At 48.8% G+C, this 24,268-nt stretch overlaps 1 protein-coding gene across 3 annotated transcripts in view; it reads left to right on the forward strand.

The window, feature by feature from the left end:
• GTSE1 (G2 and S-phase expressed 1) overlaps positions 1–23,813 on the forward strand; it is a 48,043-nt gene extending 24,230 nt beyond the window's left edge. For 2 of the 3 annotated variants that reach the window (XM_040343627.1, XM_040343630.1), the window contains 3 exons: positions 5,245–5,413; positions 15,058–15,210; positions 23,014–23,813. In XM_040343627.1, coding sequence (XP_040199561.1) covers positions 5,245–5,413; positions 15,058–15,210; positions 23,014–23,097 — 406 coding nt within the window. In that variant the 3' untranslated portion in view covers positions 23,098–23,813. The remainder of the gene's footprint in view (positions 1–5,244; positions 5,414–15,057; positions 15,211–23,013) is intronic. The other variant, XM_040343629.1, reaches the window with a different exon arrangement.
• Positions 23,814–24,268: the final 455 nt, after the last annotated feature.

The raw sequence follows: 24,268 nt of genomic DNA on the forward strand, positions 1-24,268 counted from the left end.
TTACAGTGAGTAAAAAAATGCAATTTTCTCTTCCGTTCATGAACGGACACAGCATCTTCTTGACATTAAGGACGCCCCCAAGCAGTGTCAGAAAACAAGGGGTGGGAACGGCAATTAAAACATCACCCCAAACGGCTCAACCGAGGAGTTGCAACCTTAAACAGCCACCTGCAAACCTTTGCGGCCGAAGCAGGCAGACGCATGCTGGTCAACCTAGTAAAACTAAGTGAAATTGTGAATGGACGACCAGGACGCCACCGTACACACGAGAGACCGACGCGTGATGTCGGAAAACTCAGGAGGCACCTACTGCCCTGGGTGAATGCGCCCGCCCTAAGGGCATAGCCTGATTACAATCTGTCTGATCCACCGAGGCACGGTGGCTGACACCGCCAGGTCTTTCTATGGACCAGTCACCGACAAATGGTGAGTCCGACCTCCGAAATTCGGTGTCGTATCAGACATACACTCGCAGAGCTTGTACCAAGTCCAAGGAAAGCAAGCAACCTCTTGGAATGCAACGGCCGAGGACACAAGGATGAAGCACAATGTCCACATTTTGATAGAAAGACCGAAACAAACATCAGGTGGAGACCAAGGCTGCAAATGCAGCACTGCCTTATCCTTTAGGAAGAGTAAGTAGGGAGACTTGCAAGACAAGGCTGCCACTCAAAGACCCCCCTGGTAGAGGTAACATCCACCCGAAAGCTACTTATCAAGAGTGCCACCAGGGGAATCTCTCAATGTACCTTAAAGGTGGTTACTGAAAACACCCAGGGTACCAGATTCCATCCACAAAGGCAGCAGTGATTGAACCGGAGGGGCTACATGTTGAACCCCATGTACCCACCAGTGAATGAGTCGCCAAAGGTCGTGGAAGAACCCAGCCAAGGCTGACATCTGCCCCTTAATGGAGCGAAAAGCAAGTCTTTCAACCACTCCACGCTGTAAAAACCATCAGGATCCTGGAAGCCGAATGTACGTGAACGCCACTCCATCTCCACACCTAAAGATGTAGTCCGAAAGATGACTTCCGTGCCCTCAGCACGGTGAAAGCACCTAAACGACGGGCAATGGTCACTTAGGACTGTTGACAGTCGGATACTGTCGTGAAGGCCAACTGCAAGCAGGATGAAATGTATGACCTTGCGATAAAAGGTCCTATCGCATTGGCCGCTGCCAAGGAACATCCGCCACCAATCGCGGCATACCAGGGAATGCCGGAATCAAACTGGGGCAAGTAGAGTACTCTGATCCCCCTCGGCCACTACTCTGAGCAGACAAGAGTATTTTCAGGAGGTAGACATGCATAGCCGAGACTGTCCCCACAGGACCACAAAATGCGTCTGACGTGTCCTCCCAGGAACCTTTTGATCCTGGCCACAACCTCAAAACCTTCTGATTGGGTCGAAGCCAGGCAATCCCCCCCCCCCCCCCCCTCTCCGGTAGAGGAGTCGAAACGCCTCTGGGTGTAGACCATGGCCCAGCAACTGCCTGCTAGAGTTCTACGCCCAGACTGTATGCGGGACGTGAGCCGCAGCAGCCGAGCGACTTGTTCCTCCCCCCCCGATGGGTGACATATGCCACCACCGTGGCGTTGTCCAACTGGATCCTGACTGGACGTTCCTGCAGCCTCCGTGACCAAGTGGAGGAAAACTGCCTGATCGGCAGGTGGGGTTCTTCCTGCGTCCAGACTAGCCGGCTTACCCAGCTTTGACAATCCAGGGACAATGGAGCCGAGTTCCATTTCGACAGGATCTCCGTTCTGCAAGACTTGCGTGGAATTAAACACATAGGACCACCTCGAAGGTGGCTACTGGGAAAAAAACAGGACACGCATGTAAAAGCGCAGTGACCACCGCCAGCGTGATGCCCCCTGCTGTACCGCAGCCTGATGAGACTGCAACTTGCGAAGGGCAAGAGGGGGGGAAAAAACAAAACTCTCACCTTTGAGGAGTCCCGATCGAACCCAGGTATTCCATACATGAAGTTGGCACTGACTTCTGGGGGTTCAGTACCCAAGCAAAAACTCCCAAAGAGTCAGACTGGCAAACGCCACATCCACCCCGAATTCCGAGACGGAATTTACACTGACGGAGATCGACCAAAAAGCCCATGATTGTGATCCCTCAGCAAGGCCAGGATTGGGGCAAGCACCATGAAGAAACTCCCGGTGCCAACAGCAGGTCAAAAGGGGGGCGCTACCATTTAGCAGTGCTCATCCCAGACTGCAAACCGCAGAAAACTCTGATGCCTTGACGCAATTGGGGGCTGCAATAAAAAGCGTCCTTTATGTCCAAGGAAGGCAGCAAAAAAATACCCCGGATGTAGTGCTGTGACAACTGCCATCCTGGATGTAGTGCTGTGACAACTGCCATCCTGAACATTTGTGCCATCACAAAGCTGTTGGTCTTGAGATCCAGGACCGGACCGACCTCTCCCCTCTCTGGAACTACAAACAGATAGTAGATTCTTCTGAAAAAAAAACCTGTCCGGCACTATCCCCTGCACATGAGCAGGTCCTGCATTGCCCCAAACAAGGCAGCCCAGCAAGCCAGAAGGGGATGAAGGTTGGAAGGATTTTTTATTTATTTTTTTATATAGAGAAGAAAAAACTCCATCTTGTACCCAGAAGAAACCACTTCACAGTTGTGAGCGGAAAAAGGAGGGCCCTGGCCTACAACGTGGCTCCTTATGTTTTTCTGAGTCTGTGAGAGCACCGTCCTCTCACCCCAAACAAAATGTTTTAATGTTATCCAGCAAGGCTCCAAAAACCTCTAACCCCTGCAGAGCGACTCCACCAGAGCCAACTTTGTCTGGTCCGAAGACCAGCATCCCATTTAAACCACACGGCGTAGCCCCACCGTAGATACTGATGGTACTTGACAGCCAGGAAGCTTTATCTAAGACCGCATTGCAGACATATGTAATGCCATGCACCACCTGGTCCACTATCAAGCAGACCGGGGAAGCCACTTGCAATCCAAATCACGGTGCAGCAAATCTTGTCCATTAAGGACGTATCAGTGACCCCAGGGTCGTGGCCGCCATGCTGACCCCATACCCTGAACAAGGGCTGGGCCTTGGATACCAGGGGGCCACAAAGGGACAACGGACAGCCATGCAGTCGTTCCCATTTTGAGCATGTAAACTTATCTAATAAGCATGTAGGGAAAACCTCCCAGCGGTGTGGGCCAGCTTGTAGGACTAAGAAGGGACTGACACTATAATGGATGCATTCGCCGTAACCCCCATTTTATTGGGGAGCCCGCACGCGGTAATAAGGGCTCCACCGAGTGCCTTCTAGCGCTGACATGGAAGCAAGCACGCAGTTCCGCACTGTCCCAAGGTCCTGGGTTGCATCCTCTGACAGGTCAGAGCAGGGGACATCTGTCACAGCAAGGCCCAAGTCTGAATCAGAACTTTTACCCCAAAGATGGTGGGGGCGTTTTTACCCCCTTGCATCCGCACACCGCTTCTACACTGGTAATAAGGGGACTCCAGGACCACCGACAAGGCGTCCATACGCACCCCAGGTACAGGGCACCGGTTGCCACCACAGGGATGTCAGGGAAAGAATACTCCAGCTTCTGACGTGCAACCGGCGCTTGCCTGACACCCATAGGGACCAGGCAAGACGGCAAAAACAAAATCCACCCCCTAGCTGCTCAGAGTGAGGGACCCCAGGGGACTCACCGCTCTGATCCAGGTGCTGCCAGCGCCGATGTGTGCTCTCCCCATATGCCTCCTAACAGGCATGACCGCAGTGTATTCTAGTGCCTAAGGTGTTCTGCGTTGTTCGCCACTCCGAAAGGACATTTTCACTGCTTAAGGCAAAAGCCAAGCCGGGACTACAAGAAAATGGCCGCCAGCCGCCTCTATACAAAGAATGCGGTACTACAAGAAAATGGCGCCGGATGCTGCCAAAATGGCCACCCGAACACCCCCCACAGAGCGGACCTTGGGCACCCTGCACAGCCCCCAGCCAGGACACGGAGTCCAGCTCCACAGAGCAGGGGGGGGGGGGGGACACAGAGAAAAAAGGGTGGGAACCCCATAATTGACCTGCCCCCCCCCCCCCCCCCCCCCCCGGAATGCCCAGCTGCACCACCCTGCCAGAGCAGGGGATCTGCTACTTACCCATCCTGTGACGACCGGCTGATGTATCCCAGACAGAACCAACGTCCGCAGTTACGGCATGGCTCTCGGCCCGGCACACTGTGACACGGACATAGAGCCCGGTCATGTGTGTCCTGGAGCATATAGCTCACCGGCCACCCCTGGAGCAACAGGGCATGTCGTGACGGCCCAGCGCGTAGCTTAAAGGCCGGCACATGCTCGATGGCCGAACTGGGTGGACTACGAGGATCCAGCCTGTCATCCAGTTGGCAGTCGATAGTAGATCACAGGATCCGAAGTGCAATAAAAATGTAATCTTTAAAAATCCCCAGGCCACATGGGCCCAAAGGGAGCCATGTCATTCTACTATGCTAGGCAGAAAAAAACCTGAGGCTGCATGATGCAAGGAGAGGGGTTGTACCTAGAGGAACCGCCCTCAGGGCGATACTGTACAGTTTAGATGTATGTTTAACACTTAACATGCTTTTCTGCCTAGTCCTCTCCTAATAGAAGGCTAATACCCCAATGTCAAGATGCTGTGTCCGTCCATGAACGGAAGGGAAATTATTACAGCGCTGAAGCCCAAAATTGGCCTGGGGGGTAACATTGACATTCTCAAGTGTGTGTGTGTGTGTGTGTGTGTGTGTAATGGAAGCAACATCCTAGGTGGTTTCTAATGGAACATCTCAGTACCTGAAAGATTAAGGTAAAACTACAGAATTTTTGTTCCATTATACAATACTGTAATACAGTGGATTATACAACCACTTTAACTTGGTTCAGTTGCAGGGATGGAGAGGGGGAGAGAAGACAGGGCACAGGAACGGGATACACATTACATGATAAAACCTACCCTGAAAATAAGCCCTACTGTGTCTTCTGTTGCCAAAATTAAAGACCTGGTCTTTTATTTAGAGGGGCACATGCACGGAGACGGTACCTATAATCCCAAGAACTTTTGAATACTGTACACAGCCAAACCATGTTTGATGTACTCAAGTCTAAGCAAAAGCTATTCCTAATGCAGCTTTTTTTTTTTTTTTCCCCCCATCTTGTAATGTCATTACTTGAAGACGTGTTCATGTAAAACATTTTCCTTTTTATGTTTTGCATAACATCTTGTAGATCGGAGTGTGAGCAAACCAAGCCCAAGCTCTCTTGCAGTCCAATTTCTCCTACTGAAGACCATATTGCTGCAGAAATTTGTTGTTCCTTAAACTTCTCTCCTGAAAATAAATCTGAGAAGCAACAAGCTGTGACAATCCCACAGCGCACCGAGGTAATGCATTTTCAGGTACTTCTATGGTTTACAATGTACCCACCTTTCAGTAGTCAGAATAAACTGATTTTGTATGCAGGTTTATATACACTGTAAAAATATCTATGGCTGCTTGGACTTGTTCGTTCTTTTATTGTGGTCCAAATATTTACTAAAAAATATTGTCATGATATTTGCACAGCCATATTGTCATATTTACACAGCCAGGTTATCGCAGGAATTCCAACATTTACTGGTCTATAGATGACCTTTTTTAGGACTATTTATTTTGTCCGTTGAAGGACACAGGATTTCTTGCACTCACGTTGCGCTGCCATCTGTGGGATGTTGACACACTAGCAAACTGTAGATGTTGTAAACCTAAGACATGAAATATGAACAAAGCATATCCCTCTATAGTGTGTACTTGGAGCATGAGGTGTAACTTGCCTGCTGCTTTGTTTCTCTGCCATCAGCATGAATCACGTCTGACACGTTTTCCTAACAACGCCAAGAGAAATAAGGTGATGGGAGGGAGATCTAACTGACGGCTTCGCTCTGTTCTGTGTGCGAAGTGAAAGGGGTGTGTCCGTTTCTACAATCTACTCTCAGAACTCTCTTTACTGAGCTCTGTAGACTTCTGGCGAGGTCTATAGGCGAGTAGTTCTGGTGGTCCGTCAGATTAGATGACTGGTCAAATTTTGTAGTGGAAGTGATGTACCGTCACGGCCATCTTAATACACTCTGCAGTTACCCACAAAGGATACAGTGAGAAGCCGACAAGTGGACATCTCTTTAGGCTGGATTCACACCTATGCATTTAGTGCATTTTGCAGATTTGCACTAAAGCCCATTTAACATGGTTTCCTATGGAACATATTCTCTAGTACAAATCTGCAAAAAGCGCAAAAAATACATAGGTGTGAAGCCAGCCTTGCACCCACTGGAGTCTGCCATTTCACTTGCAATCTCTCTCATAAGCGAGTACACCCTTCACATTTTTGTAAATATTTTGTTTTCATGTGACAACACTGAAGAAATGACACTTTGCTACAATGTAAAGTAGTGAGTGTAAAGCTTGTATAACAGTGTAGATGTGCCGTCCCCTCAATGACTCAACAGCCATTAATGTTTAAACCGCTGGCAACAAAAGTACACCCCTAAGTGAAAATGTCCAAATTTGGCCCAAAGTGTGTTTTTTTTTTTTTTTTTTTTGGCCATCATTTTCCAGCACTGCTTTAACCTTTTGGGCATGGAGTTTGCCAGAGCTTCACAGGTTGCCACTGGAGTCCTCTTCCACACCTCCATGACAACATCACGGAGCTGTTGGATGTTGGCGACCTTGCACTTCTCCACCTTCCATTTAAGGATGCCCCACAGATGCTCAATAGGGTTTACGTCTGGGGACATGTTTGGTCAGTCCATTACCTTTACCCTTAGCTTCTTTAGCAAGGCAGTGGTCATCTTGGAGGTGTGTTTGGGGTGGTTATGTTGGAATACTGCCCTGCAGGCCCAGTCTCTGAAGGGAGGGGGGATCATGCTCTGCTTCAGTATGTCACAGTACATGTTGGCATTTGTTGAAGAAACCATGAACTGTAGCTCCCCATTTACGGCAGCACTCATGCAGCCCCAGACCATGACACTCCCACACCATGTTTGACTGTAGACAAGACACACTTGTCTTTGTACTCCTCACTTGGTTACCGCCACATGCTTGACACCATCTGAACCAAATAAAATGTTATCTTGGTCTCATCAGACTTCCTCCTGGAGTGACATCCATTCAGACCAATTGCTGGCAGCACTCGTACGTCTATTTCCCAAAGACAACCTCTGCATATGACGCTGTGGTCTGGCATGGCCTGTTCTGAGCGGATCCTGTCCTATTTAAACTGCTGTGTGATCTTGGCCACAAGGTGCCATGTTGAACTTCCAGTGACCAGTAAGGGGGTGAGAGCGATAACACCAAATACACCTGCTCCCCATTCACACCTGAGACCTTGTAACACTAACGAGTCGCATGACATGGGGAGGGAAAATGGCTGATTGGGCCCAATTTGAACATTTTCACTTGGGAGTGTACTGGCTTTTGTTGCCAGTGGTTTAGCCATTAATGGCTGTTATTTTGAGTGGACAGCAAATGTACACTGCTGTACAAGATGCACACACTACTTCACATTGTAGCAGTGTCATATTGCACTGAAGAAATAATAAAATATTTACAAAAATGTGAGCGGTGTCCCCACTTTTGTGAGATACTGTATTTTACCAGTAAACTGAGCTTGTATAGTGAAACGCAGTATTTTGAAATCCGTCTAACTTTTGATGCATATTAAAAGCAGCGGTGTTCTGTCAGATCAGCATACATGTGAGATAATCGGGCTTGCCGCTACTTTTAAAATTCAACATCAAAACGGTGACTGATTTCAAAATACTGTAGTTCACCAAATAAGCTGTTTACTGGTAAAAATAGGGAAATGCTAGACTTGGTGGGTGTACAAAGTAGAGGTCGACCGATATGGGTTTTTCTCTGGCCGATGCCGATATTTAGAAATCGGGGCAGCCGATGGCCGATATATGAGGCCGATTTTTGCGGCCGATATTTTGGGCCGATTTTTGGATTGGGATGCATTGTAGAGGATGGATGGTGCTGGGCGTGGGTGGGAGATGCGTTGTGGAGGGGGAAAGATGGTGCTGGCTGTGCCTGGGGGATACGTTGTGGAGGGGGATGGATGGTGCTGGGCGTGGGTGGGCGATGCGTTGTGGAGGGGGGAAAGATGATGCTGGCCGTGGGTGGGGGATGTATTGTGAAGGGGGATGGATGCAGCTGGCCGTGGGTGGGGGATGTATTGTGAAGCTGGATGGATGGAGCTGGCCGTGGGTGGGGGATGCATTGAGAAGGGGGATGGATGGAGCTGGCCGTGGGTGGGGGATGCATTGTGAAGGGATGGATGGAGCTGGCCGTGGGTGGGGGATGCATTGTGAAGGGGGATGGATGGATGCAGCTGGCCATGGGTGGGGATGGATATATATATAAAATGAGTGTGTATACAGGAGAGGGGTGTGCTCTAACATGTACACACTGTTCCCTCCAGCACTGCCCATTGGATGACATCTGTGAGCTCCCACGTGAGTTGGAGTACTATGTACAATCACTAGAGAGCCGAGGCACCTATCAGAGATGATAGGAATACTGTACATTGCCCCAGTCTCCAGCAGCACGAGAAATGAATCCTTCAGCCACGCTGCTAGTAGCCTGCGCGCCAAGCCCCCCCCCCCCCACCTCGGCGGGCTGTAGCAGAAGGCAAACTTGTCACAAGCCCGAGCAGCTGCAGTAGTTGTCTGCGCGAAGAGATCACAAAAGCTTCCTGCATGCTGGGACGGTGGCGGGATTACTGAACATGGGCTCTAGGCTACGGCTGGAGCCTAGAGCCCATGTTCAGTAATCTCGCCACCGTCCCAGCATGCAGGAAGCTTTAGTGATCTCTTTGCGCAGACAACTTGTACTGCAGCTGCTCGGGCTTGTGACAAGTTTGCTTTCTGCTACAGCCCGCCGAGGTGGGGGGGAGGGGCGGGGCCGGCGCTCAGGCTACCAGCAGCGTGGCTGAAGGATTCATTTCTCGTGCTGCTGTAGGTGGAGCGGGGTTTAGCGCGGCAGCCGAAAATCGGCTTTTTTTTTTTTTTTTTACATCGGCCGATGCCGATTTTCTTAAACGGCCAAATATCGGCCGATATATGTCGGTCGACCTCTAGTACAAAGATGTCTGCTGCCATCTCACTGTAGCCTTACTGTGGGCGACTGACTGAATTTGATGGGTTGCCTAATCTGACGGAACATCAGTTTCTTCAGGGAGAAGGTGACCCTCCTGGAAGAACCCACTAAAACTCCTGGCCCAAGGCATTCTGCAGGTCTTGCATTGCGGGACTTGTGAAGGAAGAGTCCACCCAAGAGTGCAAGGAACTCTCCTCAGTAAGGAAGGAACTTGTGGAAACTTTAGGCACAGTGCGCTCCCTTTTTGAAGACGGTCAGGGGTCCGGCCAGCGCTCCCATTCCAATTCTCTGCCCTCTACTTCAAAACCGGTGGAATGTGAGTCAGAGTATTCCCCCCCCCCCCCCCATTGGATTTGGAGGAGGATGGAGATGAGGGCCTCCCATTCCAAACTTTGGAGGAGGTGGGTGACCTGTTGAAGGCAGTTTATACCAACCTGGACACACAAAGGGAGACCGCACTTATTGTTGCATGATAAGATGGACTAGGAGACCACACATATGGTGTTCCTGGTCCATAAAGTACTGACTGAGATGGTAAAGGAGTGGAAAGACCCAGAAAAGGGCTTTTTTTTTTTTTTTTTTTTTTTTTTTTTTTTTCCAGATCCCAAAGGAAGTTTTATTTTTGAGGAAAAGGGGTGTGTGTTTTGTTCCAAACAAGAGACCAAAAATTGATGCCGCCTTTAAGTCTCAAGGCGTATTGATTTTGGCATTTGAAGACTGAATCTGAAATTGGCAATAGCGCCTACTGTATCGAGGAACCTCACGTGCTGGGTAGAGCTAAAAGGACATGTGGAAGCAGGAACCTCCTATACAAGATTTGCTAGAATCCTTTCCTACACTCTTGAAGGTGGTTAAGTGCATGGCTGATTCCTCAGCAGAGTCCTTTTAGGATGTTGGTGAGACCCTCTGCCCTTATCAACTTGGCTAGATGGACCATATGGCTCAACCTGGTCAGGGGACTTGGCTTCAAATGTGAAACTTTGCGGGATCCCATTTACACAGTACTTGCGGTATGGGCTGGAACCAGAGACTGTGTTGGACAGAATGGCGGACGAAAATAAGGCCTTTCCACCTAAGAAACGAGTACCACCAAGGGAAATTTTACCACCTCTTCATTCAAACCATCAGAAAATTCCACCTGATCTTACATTTTTGAGAATTCTGAACGGGTCCATAAGATGCAAGAGATTCTGGATGGACACTTTTCGGTAAGTCTGCTCACCCCCAATTGTTTTATGTCATCAATCGAGTTAAGGGACGTGTACCTGCACATTCCAATTGCAAATTTGTCTCAGAGGTTTCTGCGTCTGACAGTCAACCTGGGAGGGGAGATGTGTAATCTCCAGTTCAGAGCTCTGCCCTTCGGCCTTTCCTCCTCACCCAGAGTGTTTACAAAAGTTTTTGCAGCAGCCTTGGAGCCCCTGAGGCTTGAGGGGGTCGCTGTAGTGCTCTCCATTGACAACTTGCTACTTTTTGTGGAGTCCAGGGAACAAGTAGCAGCCAACCTGAAAGTAACCCAAAAGCACCTGATCAGTTTGAGCTGGCTGCTGAATCAACAAGTCAACTCTTATCCCGGCTCAGCGAGTGAGATTCCTAGGGTACGAGAAATTCTACAGAGAATTTCTCCCAGGAGAAAAGGGATAGTTTTAGTTAACCGCAAAGTGGAAGTAAACTCGTCTTTAATGAAATAGAGCTGGGCACATGTATATCTGTCCTGTAGCTGTCTGTTCTTCGGTTATCAGCCTGACTCCGACAACATGTTCTGTCGCATATGATAAAAGCGGCCAGAGTTTTGTGTTGGGGGAGGTTGCTATAAATTGGCACAGAGCTTTAACAATTTGACAAATGGAGCTGAAAGTCTCTACCTAATGAGCTAGTGTCTTTCCTCCAATCGGCTCTCTTGGCTGTATGCCCAGGCTTCACTGTAGTGCTAACCAGGAAGAACATCTCCTAACGCGATGTGCACTTTTTAAACTGTATATAAAGATGAAGACAGCAGATATGCATGTAAAGCTTATGTAGAAAGATTTCCAGTATGTGAGGGTTTACATCCACTTTAAAATTGGTTCAGCCCAACCTGGGAGTATCCATAGGGAAGGCCATGTTGGTACTGGGGCTATTCACAGCAGAAATTCCAGCAGGACAGTGGGCCCGGATACAAGCTCGTCTCTTTTGGTGGGACATGCTCCAGAGGTGGTCACATCAGGAGTCCCTAGAAAAAGGTATCTTAGGTGAGGGCGAAAAGGTTCCTATGGTGGTGGAAGGATCAAAGTAACCTCTCGGTGGGCCTCCCTTGAGTCTTTTTTTCACTAACCAAGTGTTAACAGCCCCGTGCGCATTGACCTCAGAACAAACCGCACAAGGCCAATGGTCCAAGGTGGCGGCCAGGAGATCCTCCAACTGGAGGGAACTAAAAGCGATTTCACCCGAGTCTGCTGGTCTTCCAGCAGTCCTTGGGAAATCGGCATGTGCAAGTTGTCCTGCCGTCCTGTCTCTCAAAACTGGGAGGAATGAGGAGCAGAGCGCTAATGGAGCTGGTGCCATCAGATCCTATCTTGGGCTGAATCAAATCTAGCTTCACTTTCAGAAATTCACCTGAAGGGTACGCAAAATGTTCTAGCAGACTTCCTCACCAGAAAGTAAGGGAGTACGAATGGTCAACGAATCAGGATATTGTTTTGATTAGAGTTGGACTGCCCCAGGTGGATTTATTTGCAAACCAGGAGAACGCAAAGACTTGTCTGAAAAGCTCATCCACACCCTTCTGTCAAGTCGAAAAAAGGCGACCAGGTCAATCTCTTTCGAAGAGTTATAACTAAAATTTACATTTCAGTAGTAACTTCCATTCTAGAGTTTCTCAATTATGGCATGGAGAAAGACCTAGCGGCAAGCACCTTCAAGGCGTAGGTGGCAGCGCTGTCAATGTTTATAGAGAGCCGTTAATTGGGTTGCCTGGGATTAGGCCTGTGCCTGTTAAGTTATTCCCGTGTGTGTGTGTGTGTGTGTGTGTGTGTGTGTGCCTTCCAGACACAATTAAGACAGATCCAGGTTTTCTTCCATGTTCCCCCACACAAGATTATGCTACCTACATTCTGTCCAGCGCCCTGGGAGAGGAGGCCTTGGATGTCAGAAGGTGTCTGAGGTAACCGGAATGTAACAAAAGACCTCTGGAAATATTCCCTGTTCCTCCTGCCAGCAGGAGCACACACAGGAGGGAAAGCGTCCAAGAGTACCTTGGGAAGATGGTTGAAGTGGGCTATAAAAGAAGCCTACTTTGCATTAAGGTAACCTCCCGGTGGGGGTAGAGCCCCATTCCACACATGCAGTGGCAACTTCCTGGGCAGAGAGGGCTGGTGCATCGCTGGAAAACATCTCTAAGGCAGCCACGTGATCCTGCTTCTCCACAATTATAAGACACAACAGGTTGGACCTGCTGTCAGCCTCGGACCGGTCCTTTGTCAGGAAGGTCTTACAAGCTGTGGTCGCACCCTGAAGTAAGTTCTCGGTTATCTCCAAGGTGCTGAATGAGTGAGAAACTTTTATATAGCGCAACACATGCGAACTGAATCCCCTCTGGGCGCTTGGTATCCATTCCCTGGGCCCTCAGAGATGGGTCTTGATCTTTCTCCTGAAGGCCAGGTGGTTTACCTCCAGTCAGATGGTGGTTGGTAGAGCGTTCCATTGTCTGGGTCCTTGGACCGCAAATCTTCATTCTCCTTTGGACTTGTATCTGGAGTAGATTTTGGTTGGTGGATCGCAGAATGCGATTGGTGTTGTGAGCTTTTAGTTTCTCGCATAGATATTGGGGGGCATTTCCCAGAATACACTTATGCGTTAGACAGAGTGCTCTGAAAGTGATTCTGTCTTTTACGGGCAACCAATGAAGGGATCTCAACGAAGGTGAGTGATTCCCATGTTTTTTTTTTCCCCCAGTCACGAGTCGAGCGGCCGTATTTTAACGACTTGCAGACGAGTGATTTGGTATTTTGGGAGTCCAAGATAGAGGGCATTTGCATAGTCAAGTCTGGAGTTGATAAGTGTCCCCACCACGACTGCTGTGGTTTTTTTTTTTTTTTTTTTTTTTTTTTTTGGGATAAAGGGAGTGAGTCTGCGTAAAAAGCGCAGCAGATGGTGCGATCCGCTGACTACTGACCCTATTTGTGCATCCATTGTCATGTAGGTGTCGAAGATGACTCTGAGACTTTTGCCTTTGGTGCTGGGGGTGATGGATTGACCCAGAATGGGCGGGGGCATCCATGTTGCGGGATGAATCTTCTGGTTGGCCTGAAACAGGAGAAGTTCTGTTTTTGAGCCATTGAGTTTAAGGTAACTTTGTCCACTTTTCTATCAAAGAAAGGCATTTCTCTAGTCCGATAATGATCCTTTTTGTTGCAAATGCGAAAATATAGTTGTCATCTGCATAAGAGTGGGAGAGTAACTTCTGGTTGCTGATGATTTCAAAAAGAGGGCGGAGATAGATATTGAAAAGAACAGGCGACAGAGGGGATCCCTGGGGACTCCGCATAACACCGTGCATTTTTCAGAAGTGAAAGGGCCCAATTTCACTATTTTTGTGATCTGTTTTCCAAGAAGAACCACGATAAATCACATTCCGTCACTAGGGCTACTTCGACTAGCCGTGTCAGCAATAATTTGTGGTCTACTGTATCAAAAGCTGCGCTTAGGTCCAGCAGTACTAGAAGACAAGATTCTCCCCCGTCTGCGGTCTCTAGAGCGTCATCCCATATTTTGAGCAGCGCCGTTTCTGTCCCGTGACCCGGATGGAAACCGGACTGGAATGGGTCAAGTAATTTATGGGTGTCTAAGTGATGTTGTAGCTGTTGTACAACTTCTTTCTCCATTACCTTGGAGAAGACATTCAGTTATGGGGCGACGGTGGTTAGGGTCTTTGGGGTCGGGTGTGTGTTTTTTTTTTTTTTTTTTTTTTTTTTTTAGAATTGGTTTGATTATACCTTGTTTTTCAGCAGGGGTGGCACCACGCCCTCCCCTTGAATGACTGGTTTATGAGCTGCATGATAGCTGGAGCCAAAATATCAGCACATTCTTTCAGCAGTTTGGTGGGGATGATATCATTGGGCGCTGTGCTATTTGGCAGAGTCCTGATATTTTTAGTGGCATCGCTGGAAATGGGTTTTGGAGTGAAGTTAGGTGATTGTGGCGGAATTATGTGGGTATTAGGTTTGTGATTTAGGGGGGGGGGGTAGATGGAGGTTGTATTTTGCTAAATACTTTCACGGATTCTTTCAATTTTGTTGATGAAATAATCCAATAATTTGTTGCAAAATTCTTGTGAATCAGAATTAGGGGCTTCTAGACAGACGGGGTTCATGTCCTGAAAGGCGAAGAAGCCTTTCAGGACGGCATCTACTTTTCTAATTGGTGTATTTTTATATATTATGTTGCTTATTCCAGCATATCGGAGGCATGCTCAATGCTTGTCTACGACTGACGGCATGGTGGAAGCAGCTGCATTTAAAAGGGCATGGTCACGGCAAGGGGTGGAGCTCTCCAGAAAGACTTGTGGAAATAATGAGTGTCGTTCGATGGTTGGTGATCCCTCACTTTGCTGAATTATAACCATCGCTCCTTCAGGAAGCGGTTTACAATTTGCAGTAATTGCCTGCTTGGTGTTTTAGACCAGATCCTTGGTACCCTCCCTTTGGTCATTGCCGTTCCCATGTTGGTTTATTCCTTTTTCGATGCCCTTTGTAGTATCTTCACATTCAAACCATTCCCAAATTCCTGTGTCCCTCGATGTATCCTAAACAAAACTAAGATTATATTAAAGTTACAAAATTAAAATTAACAAATTTCTTGACATTCATTGCGAAATTTAGTACAAAATTATTTAACGCTGGTACATGTTTAATTTTTCTTTTTTTAATAGGTTTTATTAATTGATATTGAGGTGGAAAAAGCTAATACTAAAATACGGAAGCAAGTGTCGATTGAAAATGACAGTCAACCTCTAATTGATCTTTCAAATACCCCTGACCAGAACAAGCAACCTATCCTACTGAAACCAACACATGTTACCCAGGTACGTTGTTTTTGTTAGAAATACTCTGATGTACAATGAGAAAAGGTTTGTATATTTTTTTTCTGGTGACCAATGCATTGTCAGGGGGATATTACAAACTGCCATCAGATTTGAAAGGAAATGTGACATGCTTACAGGGGTCAGAACAAATGTCCCCTAGGCGTTTTTAATCTCCCTGCATAGCTTTTACACCAGGCCAGCTTAGTTCTCAACTGCCTTTTTTATTTGTAACTTAGCACCTATTAATTTGTATGTCTAAGTCCAAGTATTGTCAATCATGCTGTAATATATGTACAGCAATTAGTTTCCAAAGGCAAAAAACGAATGCAGCCATAATATATCTAAGGAATGGTAAACTCGAAAGTATTTTTTTGTTTTTGTTTTTTTTGGTTTCCTTCTTCTGAGAGCTTCTTCAAGCTCAGTTAGAGGTGGATGTGTATCACCTGCCAGACCCCCTGGGAATTCGGTTGGCTGCTAAATTTTCAGAAGTCGGTGTTGGTACCGTCTCAATGCCTGGAATACATGGGGTGGTCCTGGATTCCTCAGAGGCAAGAGTTTTTTTCTTCCCATGGAAAAACTACAGACACTGCGGGCTGCGGTGCAGCGGTTGGCAACCCAAAAGTGGTCATCTTTTGCTTTAGAGTTTTGGGCCTCCTTTAAGGCGGTCCCGTATGCTCAATTTCACATTTGAGTGTTACAGATGGAAATTCTGTTGCTTTGGGACAAGCACCCTTCGTCTCTGGATTCCCAAATCCAGGTGAGCCGCCTGGTCAGATCCTCCCTGTTGTGGTGGCTGACGTCTCCGTTTCTTTCGGCTGGGAAGTCGTTTCTCCCGTGTCATTGGACGGTGGTCACAATGGACACCAGTCTCTCCGGCTGGGCTATTCAGTCGGCCCAGGGGCGCTTGACTCAGGAAGAATCCAGACTGCTGATCAATGTCCTGGTACTACAGGCGATCAGGCTGTGCCTCTCCAAGTGGTCTCTAAGACTACGGGGGCACCCGGTCAGGATTCAGTCAGACAACACCACGGCTGTGGCTTCTGTCAATCATCAGGGGGGCACCGAAGCTCGGCTGCAGCGGTGGAAGTCGCTCACATCCTCCGGTTGGCCGAACAGAACGTTCTGGCTGTCGGCCGTGTACATTCCGGGTGTACAGAACTGGCAGTCGGACTACCTAAGTCGCCAAGAGCTAGACCAAGGAGAATGGTCGTTACACCCGCACATGTTTCAGAGTCTGTGTCTAAAATTGGGCATGCCAGACGTGGGTCTCCTGGCATTGCGACTCAATCGAAAGGTGTTGAGGTTCGTGGCCAGGTCAAAAGACCCGTGGGCAGACGCGTTGGTGGTGCCACTATCGCCTAATCTATGCCTTTCCTCCTCTGAAGCTTCTTCCTTGTCTGCTCCACAGAGTGGAAGCCGAGGAGATACAGACAATTCTAATTGCTCCAGATTGGCCTCGCCTTCCCTGGTACGCAGATCTGGTGCGTCTGGTGGCAGATGTTCCTTGGCGCCTGCCACTGCAAGAGGATCTTCGGTCACAGGGTCCTATCTTTTATCTTGCTTTAGTCGTTGGCTTTGACAGCATGGCTATTGAAAGCCAGGTGCTGAGGGACCGAGGTCTGTCGGACTTGGTGATCTCTACCATGCTGCGGGCGCGGTAGTCTACTTCCCAGAAGATTTACCATTGTACGTGGAAGGCCTACATCTCTGTGGAGATAAATTGCCACCCACGTGCATATGTGATGTTCTGGATTATGCTGTTATTACAGCGTGGAGTGGACCAGGCACTCGCCTTGAGTACGATTTAAGAGGCAGATTTCAGCCTTGGCTGTTTTTTCTTTCAGCGACCCTTGGCGACGCACTCTGGTGCGCACGTTTGTGCAGGGGGTTCGGCATGTGGCCCCTCGGGTGCATCCTCCACTGCCTCTGTGGCACTTGAATTTAGTCCTCTTGGTTCTTCAGAAGTCCCGGTTTGAGAACATTAGGGAGATTCTCTTGTTGACGCTTTCCCAGAATGTTTTTTTTTTTTTTTTTTTTTTCTGGTGGCAATTACATCGGTCAGGTGGGTTTCTGAATTGGCGGCCTTGTCTTGCAAGGCTCCCTATTTGGGCATCCACAAGGATAAGGTTGTGCTGTGTCCGCAGCCATCATTCCTGCCTAAGGTTGTTTCGGCCTTTCACCTTAATGAGGACATTGTACTTCCTTCCTTGTGTCCTTGGCCGGCGAATCCAAAAGAGGCTGCGTTGCTTTCCCTGGACGTAGTTCGAGCCCTGCGGGTGTACCAGTCTGCTACGGCTCCATTTTCGGAGGTCGGATTCACTGTTCGTGTCGGTGACTGGTCCTAAGAAGGGTCTGGCGGTCTTGTCGGCCACCATTTCTAGGTGGATCAGGCAGGTTGTGCTTCAGGCCTATGCTCTTAAGGGGCGGGCGCCTCCCTTCCCGGTTACGGCGCATTCTACCAGGGCAATTGGTGCCTCCTGGGCTTTCTGCCATCAAGCGTCTGTTTCGCAGGTGTGTAATGCGGCGACCTGGTCGTCAGTCCACACCTTCTTAAAGTTTTACAAGGTTGATGCGAGTGCATCTTCGGATGCTTCTTTCAGCCGCAAGGTTTTGCAGGCGGCTGTTTAAGGTTGTAGTTCTTCCGTTGAGGAGCTCTGGTCTGTTTGGGGTGTAGTTTTTTTTTGTTTTTTTTTTTTTTTTTTTTCCACCCCTCGTTCTTTTGACACTGCTTGGGGACGTCCCTAAGGTCAAGATGCTGCTGTCTGTCCATGAACGGAAGAGAAAATAGGATTTTTGTACTCACCGTAAAATCCTTTTCTCTGAGTTCATGGACAGACACAGCACCCACCCCTCCTTTGTACCGCTTGTTGACGAACTGAGGCTGCAGATGCAGAGAAGGGATGTACCCAGGGAACCGCCCCTGGGAGGTACTGTACTGTGTGATAACACTTAACATGCTGGTTTTTCTGCCTAGTCACCTAGAAGGATAATACCCTAAGGTCAAGATGTTGCTGTGTCCATCCATTAACTCAGAAATTGATTTTACGGTGAGTACAAAAATCCTATTTTCTCTTCCGTTCATGGACGGACACAGCAGCCTTTGACTGTAGGGTTATATCCGCTTCCTTCCAGGAGAGTTAGGCAAAAATACAGCACTTAAAGTGTTAACAACTTTTCTTCAGTGCAGCTCCTCCCAGGGGGTGTGGTTCCCCGGGTATAACCCACACCCTGCTCTAGCAGCCTGTTTTTTTCTCTGCCCAACGTCAGAGGACAGGCACTCTGGAGTCCTGTACTCTGGAGATTTTTTTTTTTTATTGGTTTTTGTTCCTGCATTTTTGGATCCTGAGATTCTTCTATCAACTGCCGACTGGGTGACAGGCTGGGTCTTGACTCTTGTCCCCCCCATGTCCAGCCATCGAGTGTGTGCCAGCCCTCAGCTCTGGGTCGTCCACGACAGGCCCCTTTGCTCCAGGGGCGGCCGGGGAACATCTTGTTCTAGGGCACACATATGACCGGTCTTTATGGCTTTGTCACAGTGTGTCTGGCCGACGGCCATGCCGTTTAGCGGACGTTGGTTCTGTCTGGGATACCTCCCAGCTGGTGGTCGCAGGACGGGTTAAGTAGTGGCCCCTTGCTCAGGTAAGGTGGTATGGCTGGAATTTTCCCCTGGGAGGTCGACTGATGGTTTGCTCTCTTTAATTCCTCTCCCTCCTTTCCCATTTGGGTAGCGGCTGTGAGGGGGGGGCTTTCCGGGGTCTCTTTATTACACCGGGGCCTGTGTGTATAGCGGGGGCTGTGTGTGTTCACTTGCTGGTCTTTTGTGTGCTGCGCTGGGTGCTGTGTCACTTTGGGTGTTTTAAAATGCGCAACGGTCGCCATTTTGCCGTGGTCGCGATTTATATGGCTCGGGGGCCATTTTCCTGTGGTGCTTTTTTCACATACGGCGGCCATCTTGGATTTCGTTTGGCCTTGTGCGACCGTTTTAGCGCTGCAAAAAGACGGCGAATCTCTGAGGTGACAGACGTAGCGCAGCCGGCTACAGTGCACACCTTAGACTTGTCTCAGCTTGCGCTGCACCGGGTGGGGTGGTGAGTTCCCTGGGGGCCTCTACCTCTGTTGTAACAGCCAGGAGGTGACCGGTGGGTGTTTCTGCCTTGCAGTTTAGGGTGACACAGCGGTGGGGCATTATGGAGCCTGAACCAAGTACTACTTCCCCAGCAATGCCTGAGTTAACCCTTGATGCCCCTCCCCCTGCCACATCTGTTGAGGCAATGTCAGCTGTCCTGGAGGCTTTTCTTGCCAGGTTTGAAGCAGCTAGTGCCCAGAAGGGGGGTAAAAAGCGCCTGCTTCTGGGGATGTCTCTGACACAGAATCGGGCCCTGCTATTGTTTCTGCCTCTGGTTCTGGCGTGTCAGAGGATGCAGGCTTAACCCACGCGGACAGTGAGGATGACTCTGCTTCAGGGTCAGTTGCTGATAAGGAATTTGTTGGAGCTCTTATTTCTGCGGTGCGTGATACTCAAACTTGAGGTTTTGGCGGAGGCACCAGCTGTGCCAGTCCCTTTTGGGTTCTGCAAACCGCCGTGCACCACAAAGGTGTTTCTTTGTGTTCCTTATTTGGGCAACTTATTGTACAAGGAATGGGATACACCGCAGAAAGTTTTTGCTGTACCAAAGTACTTTGCAACCAGTTATCCCTTTTGAGGGGTCTCTCCTCTGTCTGTGGACCCTCCCGTGTCCAGATTGAGCAAAGCCACCACGTTGCCCGTGGAAGGGGCTTCTGCCTTTAAGGACCCTGCTGATAGAGTGCGGCCCGCTCCCTCTTCACTGTAGTGGGTTCGGCTGTGAGGCCGGTTTTGGCTGGTGTCAGACTCTGACCGAAAGGGCAAAGCTCCTGCTGCAAGAGCTGGAGGAACGGGATGCTTCCGAGACCTGTAAGGACCTGGCTGAACCATTGGTTCAGGGTCTGATGTTCGTCTGTGAGTCGGTCCTGGATACGCTCCCCTTGCTTTCCAGGGCTTCCGCCTATGCGGTGGTATTGCGCCACCTTGTGTGGCTGAAATGCTGGTCTGCCGACCAGTCCTCAAAAAAGGCCTTGGTTGATTTGCCCTTTAAGGGTGAGCGGCTTTTTGGGGCACCTGGATGACATCATTAAGGATGCCACTGGTGGTAAGAGCACATTGCTCCCACAGTCTGGAAAGGGCAAGGAGCCTCACGGTAAGCTTTACTGCTCCCAAGCATTTTTTTCGTGCGCCCAGCGCGGCGGGATAAGGTCCAAGGTGCTAAGGCCCCTGCTGCGGGGGAGAAGCGCACCTGGTACAGCAAGCCCAACAAGCCTGCGGACAAGCCTGCTTCCGCATGAAGGTCTGCCCCCGCCCGGGTCTCCTGGCGGGGGCAGACCTTCCCCTGGCGTCTACCCCTGAGAGTAGATCTTCTGTTGCAGGGACCGTTCTTCCACCCTGCTTTACAGTCGCTGGCTTTAACGGCGTGGCTGTTGAAAGGCCCCGGTCCTTCAACACCTGGCTATCGGGCTTGGTGGTTTCTACCATGCTGCGTGCACGGAAGTCTACTTCTAGGAGAATTTACCATCGTACGTGGAAGGCCTACATCTCTGTGTGAGTAGATGGAAGTGGCACCCCCGTACATACGTGGTGTCCCGGATTCTGCTGTTTCTACAGTGGAACAGGCTCTCGCCTTGAGGTACGGTCAAGAGTCAGATTTCTGCTCTGGCTGTTTACTTTCAGCGTCCCTTGGCAGCGCACTCCTTGATACGCACATTTGTGCAGGGGGTCCGGCATGTGTCCCCTCCGGTGCGCCCTCCACTGCCTCCATGGGACTTTAATTTGGTCCTCTGTGCTTCAACAAGCTCCCTTTTTAAGGACATTCGGAAGATCACCTTGACTGTCACAGAAGGTGGTTTTTCTGGTAGCGATTACCTCGATCAGACGAGTATCTGAACTGGCGGCCTTGTCCTGCAAGGCCCCCTACTTGGTCATCCATAAGGAGAAGGTGGTGCTGCGTCCGCAGCTGCCTTTTCTCCCGAAGGTTGTTTCGGCTTTTCACATTAATGAGGACATTGTTCTTTCAGCCTTATGTCCTCAGCCAAAAAAACAGGAGGCCACTTTACATTCCCTAGATGTGGTTCGGGCCCTCCGAGTGTACTTATCGGCGACGGCTCTGTTCCGGAAGTCGGACTCAATGTTCGTGTCGGTGACTGGTCCTAGAAAGGGCCTGGCAGCCTCATCGGCCACCATTTCTAGGTGGAACCGACAGGTTGTGCTTCAGGCCTATGCCCTAAAGGGGTGGGCGCCTCCTTTTCGGGTCACGGCGCATTCGACCAGGGCGATCGGTGCTTTCCGATATCAAGCCTCTGTTGCAGGTGTGTAAGGCAGCGACCTGGTTGTCGGTCCACACTTTTTCAAAGTTTTACAAGGTGGATGTGAGTGCATCTTCTGATGCCTCCTTCGGCCGCAGGGTGTTACAGGCGGCAATTTAAGGTTGGAGTTCCTCCGTTGAGTAACTCTGGTTTTGTTTGGGGTGAAGCTTGGTTTGCTGTGTTTTTCCCACCCCTCTAATTTTTTGACACTGCTTGGGGACGTCCCTACAGTCAAAGGCATTGTGTCCGTCCATGAACGGAAGACAAAATAGGATTTTTGTACTCGCCAAAAAGTCCATTTCATGGACGGACACAGACACCCACCCACCCCTTCTTTGTTTGTACTGCTTGGTACAAACTGAGGCTGCTAGAGCAGGGTGTGGGTTATACCCGGGGAACCACGCCCCCTGGGAGGAGCTGCACTGAAGAAAAGTTGTTGACACTTTAAGTGCTGTATTTCTGCCTAACTCTCCTGGAAGAAAGCGGATATAACCCTACAGTCAAAGGCTGCTGTGTCCGTCCATGAACTTGGAGAAATTGATTTTTTACACAATGCAGATTACCGTATTTATCGGCCTATACCGTGCACGCCGATACCCGCGCCGAGTTTGAATACTGCGCCGACATATACCAAGCGCAGTACACGTGTATTGTCGGGCAGTCTCGGCTCCTCCCGCGCTGACGTACAGGACGTCGGCGCGAGTGTAGCCGAGCATTGCCGACAATACACGAGTGTGCTGCGCTCTGTATATGTCGGCGCAGTATTCAAACTCGGCGCGGGAAATGAGCGGGGAGGACGCTGCAGAAGGATGCCGCACCCGACGAAGAGAACACCCGAAGCAGCACCCGGCCGCCGATGGACGCCGCGCAAGACACCAAAAATATAAGTACAAAACTTTTTTCCACAGGATTCGGGGCAACTTTAGGGGTGCGCGGTATACGCGGGAGCGCGCTATACCGCGATAAATACGGTAACCTCTTGGTTTCCACAGTGAGTGTAACAAGCATGCTTTACTGCATATACAGACTGATTTTTACTGTTGTGAGTTTAGTAACCCTTTAAAAATATAGCTGTTGATGGGTTAGATCCAGGTAGTGATAATGTTTCAGGATTAAACTCTTGCGTTGAACATGTACTGCTTATACCGTGTCTATTGCACTCTCATAAAGCACAGATAAAATATGAATACCATGGCAAGTAGTTGGAGTCAAGTGAATTTTTTTAAAATGTGCTGTGCTTTCCAGGAAATTATGCTTCTTACAGAAACAATACTTTCAGAGGTGTGTGTGTGTGTGTGTGTGTGTCTCTATCTATCTCAGAAAATATTTGGTGAACCAATAGTATTCAAAAATTTTGTGTCAATTTTGTATGGTGTTTTTTCTCTTCAATAATGCTATTCTTTATTTTTTTTATTCTCGCCTATTCAGTTAATTGACTTCGGCTCTCCTCTTATAAAGCTGAGCCCCGCAGCCAACAAAGAAAACATGGACTCTCCCCTCCTGAAATTTTGAATATTAAAAATATGACTTGAGAATTATGGATCATTACGCACAATAACGAATTTGCTTTGTACAGCTCTGCACTACTTGAAAGTAATCTACAAAAATGTGCACAATATGCACTCCGTTCGTTTTTTCCGTAAACATGGAGTCTGAACCTTTGTGGTACTGACAAACTGATTTTGGAGACCTCTGTGCAACCTCTACGGTTCTGCTCTCTGGATCACCTAGGCCACAGATACTTAATTTTTAACGCTACTGGCAGTGTTGGGAGCTATCCACATGCCGGCTACATGTTTCTACAGGGCGACTATGATGAGTGACTCTTGCATGTAACAGGAGCCCAAAATTTGGGGGCACTATGGAGATTGAGGAAATATAATGGTATTTCTAGAATATGAACATTACTGTTATGGCTTTACTTTAACCTGTGATAACCTAAATGATTGACATTCATTCAGTGCTGGATGTTTTCTCATCTCTCATAAACCACAACTTGTCAATGTGTTGTAATATTGGTCTGTATTAAATAACATGGCCATCTGAAAATGATGCTTAAATGTATTGTCACCTTTTTTAAATAAGGTACTGGATGTGTGTATGTTTAAGTAAATGTGAAAAGAGCTATAAAAATATTGAGTGATCAATATTTGATTTTATGTTGTACATTTTCACTTTGAATTGTGTATAATTGAAAAATTAAAAGATATTTGGTAAGTTTCTCTGTATTTTTGGCTAGGTTTTTATTCTGTTTGTGGCCACCTTCCCTTTTTGTGAACAAGTCGGTACAAATGAAACTGATATTTCTGAGACTTGCACCTGATCGCACACTGTAGCCAGGTGCATGATGTCCCCTTTCTGTAACTGGCTTCCCGAGCAGGATGAACACCTATTTGTAATGGGTTCCCTTTAAAGCAGTGGTTCTCAACCTGGGGGTCGGGACCCCCTTGGGGGTCAAATGACAATTTGCCAGGGGTCACCAAATCCTGGGCTGTTCCTGAAGCCTGCAGCACTCTCAGCCTTTTCCCAGCCATCCAGCAGGGCTGTCCCTGGAGCCTGTGGCCGCCCAGCTGGGCTGCTCCTGGAGCCCTTGCCTGCCCATTCAGTTCACAGCATTGCTGTGGGGCAGAGACTAGAGGTCAGCTGACTGGTGAGAAATGTGAAGTGGGAAGGGCTGGAGGAG

This window comes from Rana temporaria, chromosome 3 (assembly GCF_905171775.1).
Source record: "Rana temporaria chromosome 3, aRanTem1.1, whole genome shotgun sequence".
NCBI lineage: Eukaryota > Metazoa > Chordata > Amphibia > Anura > Ranidae > Rana > Rana temporaria.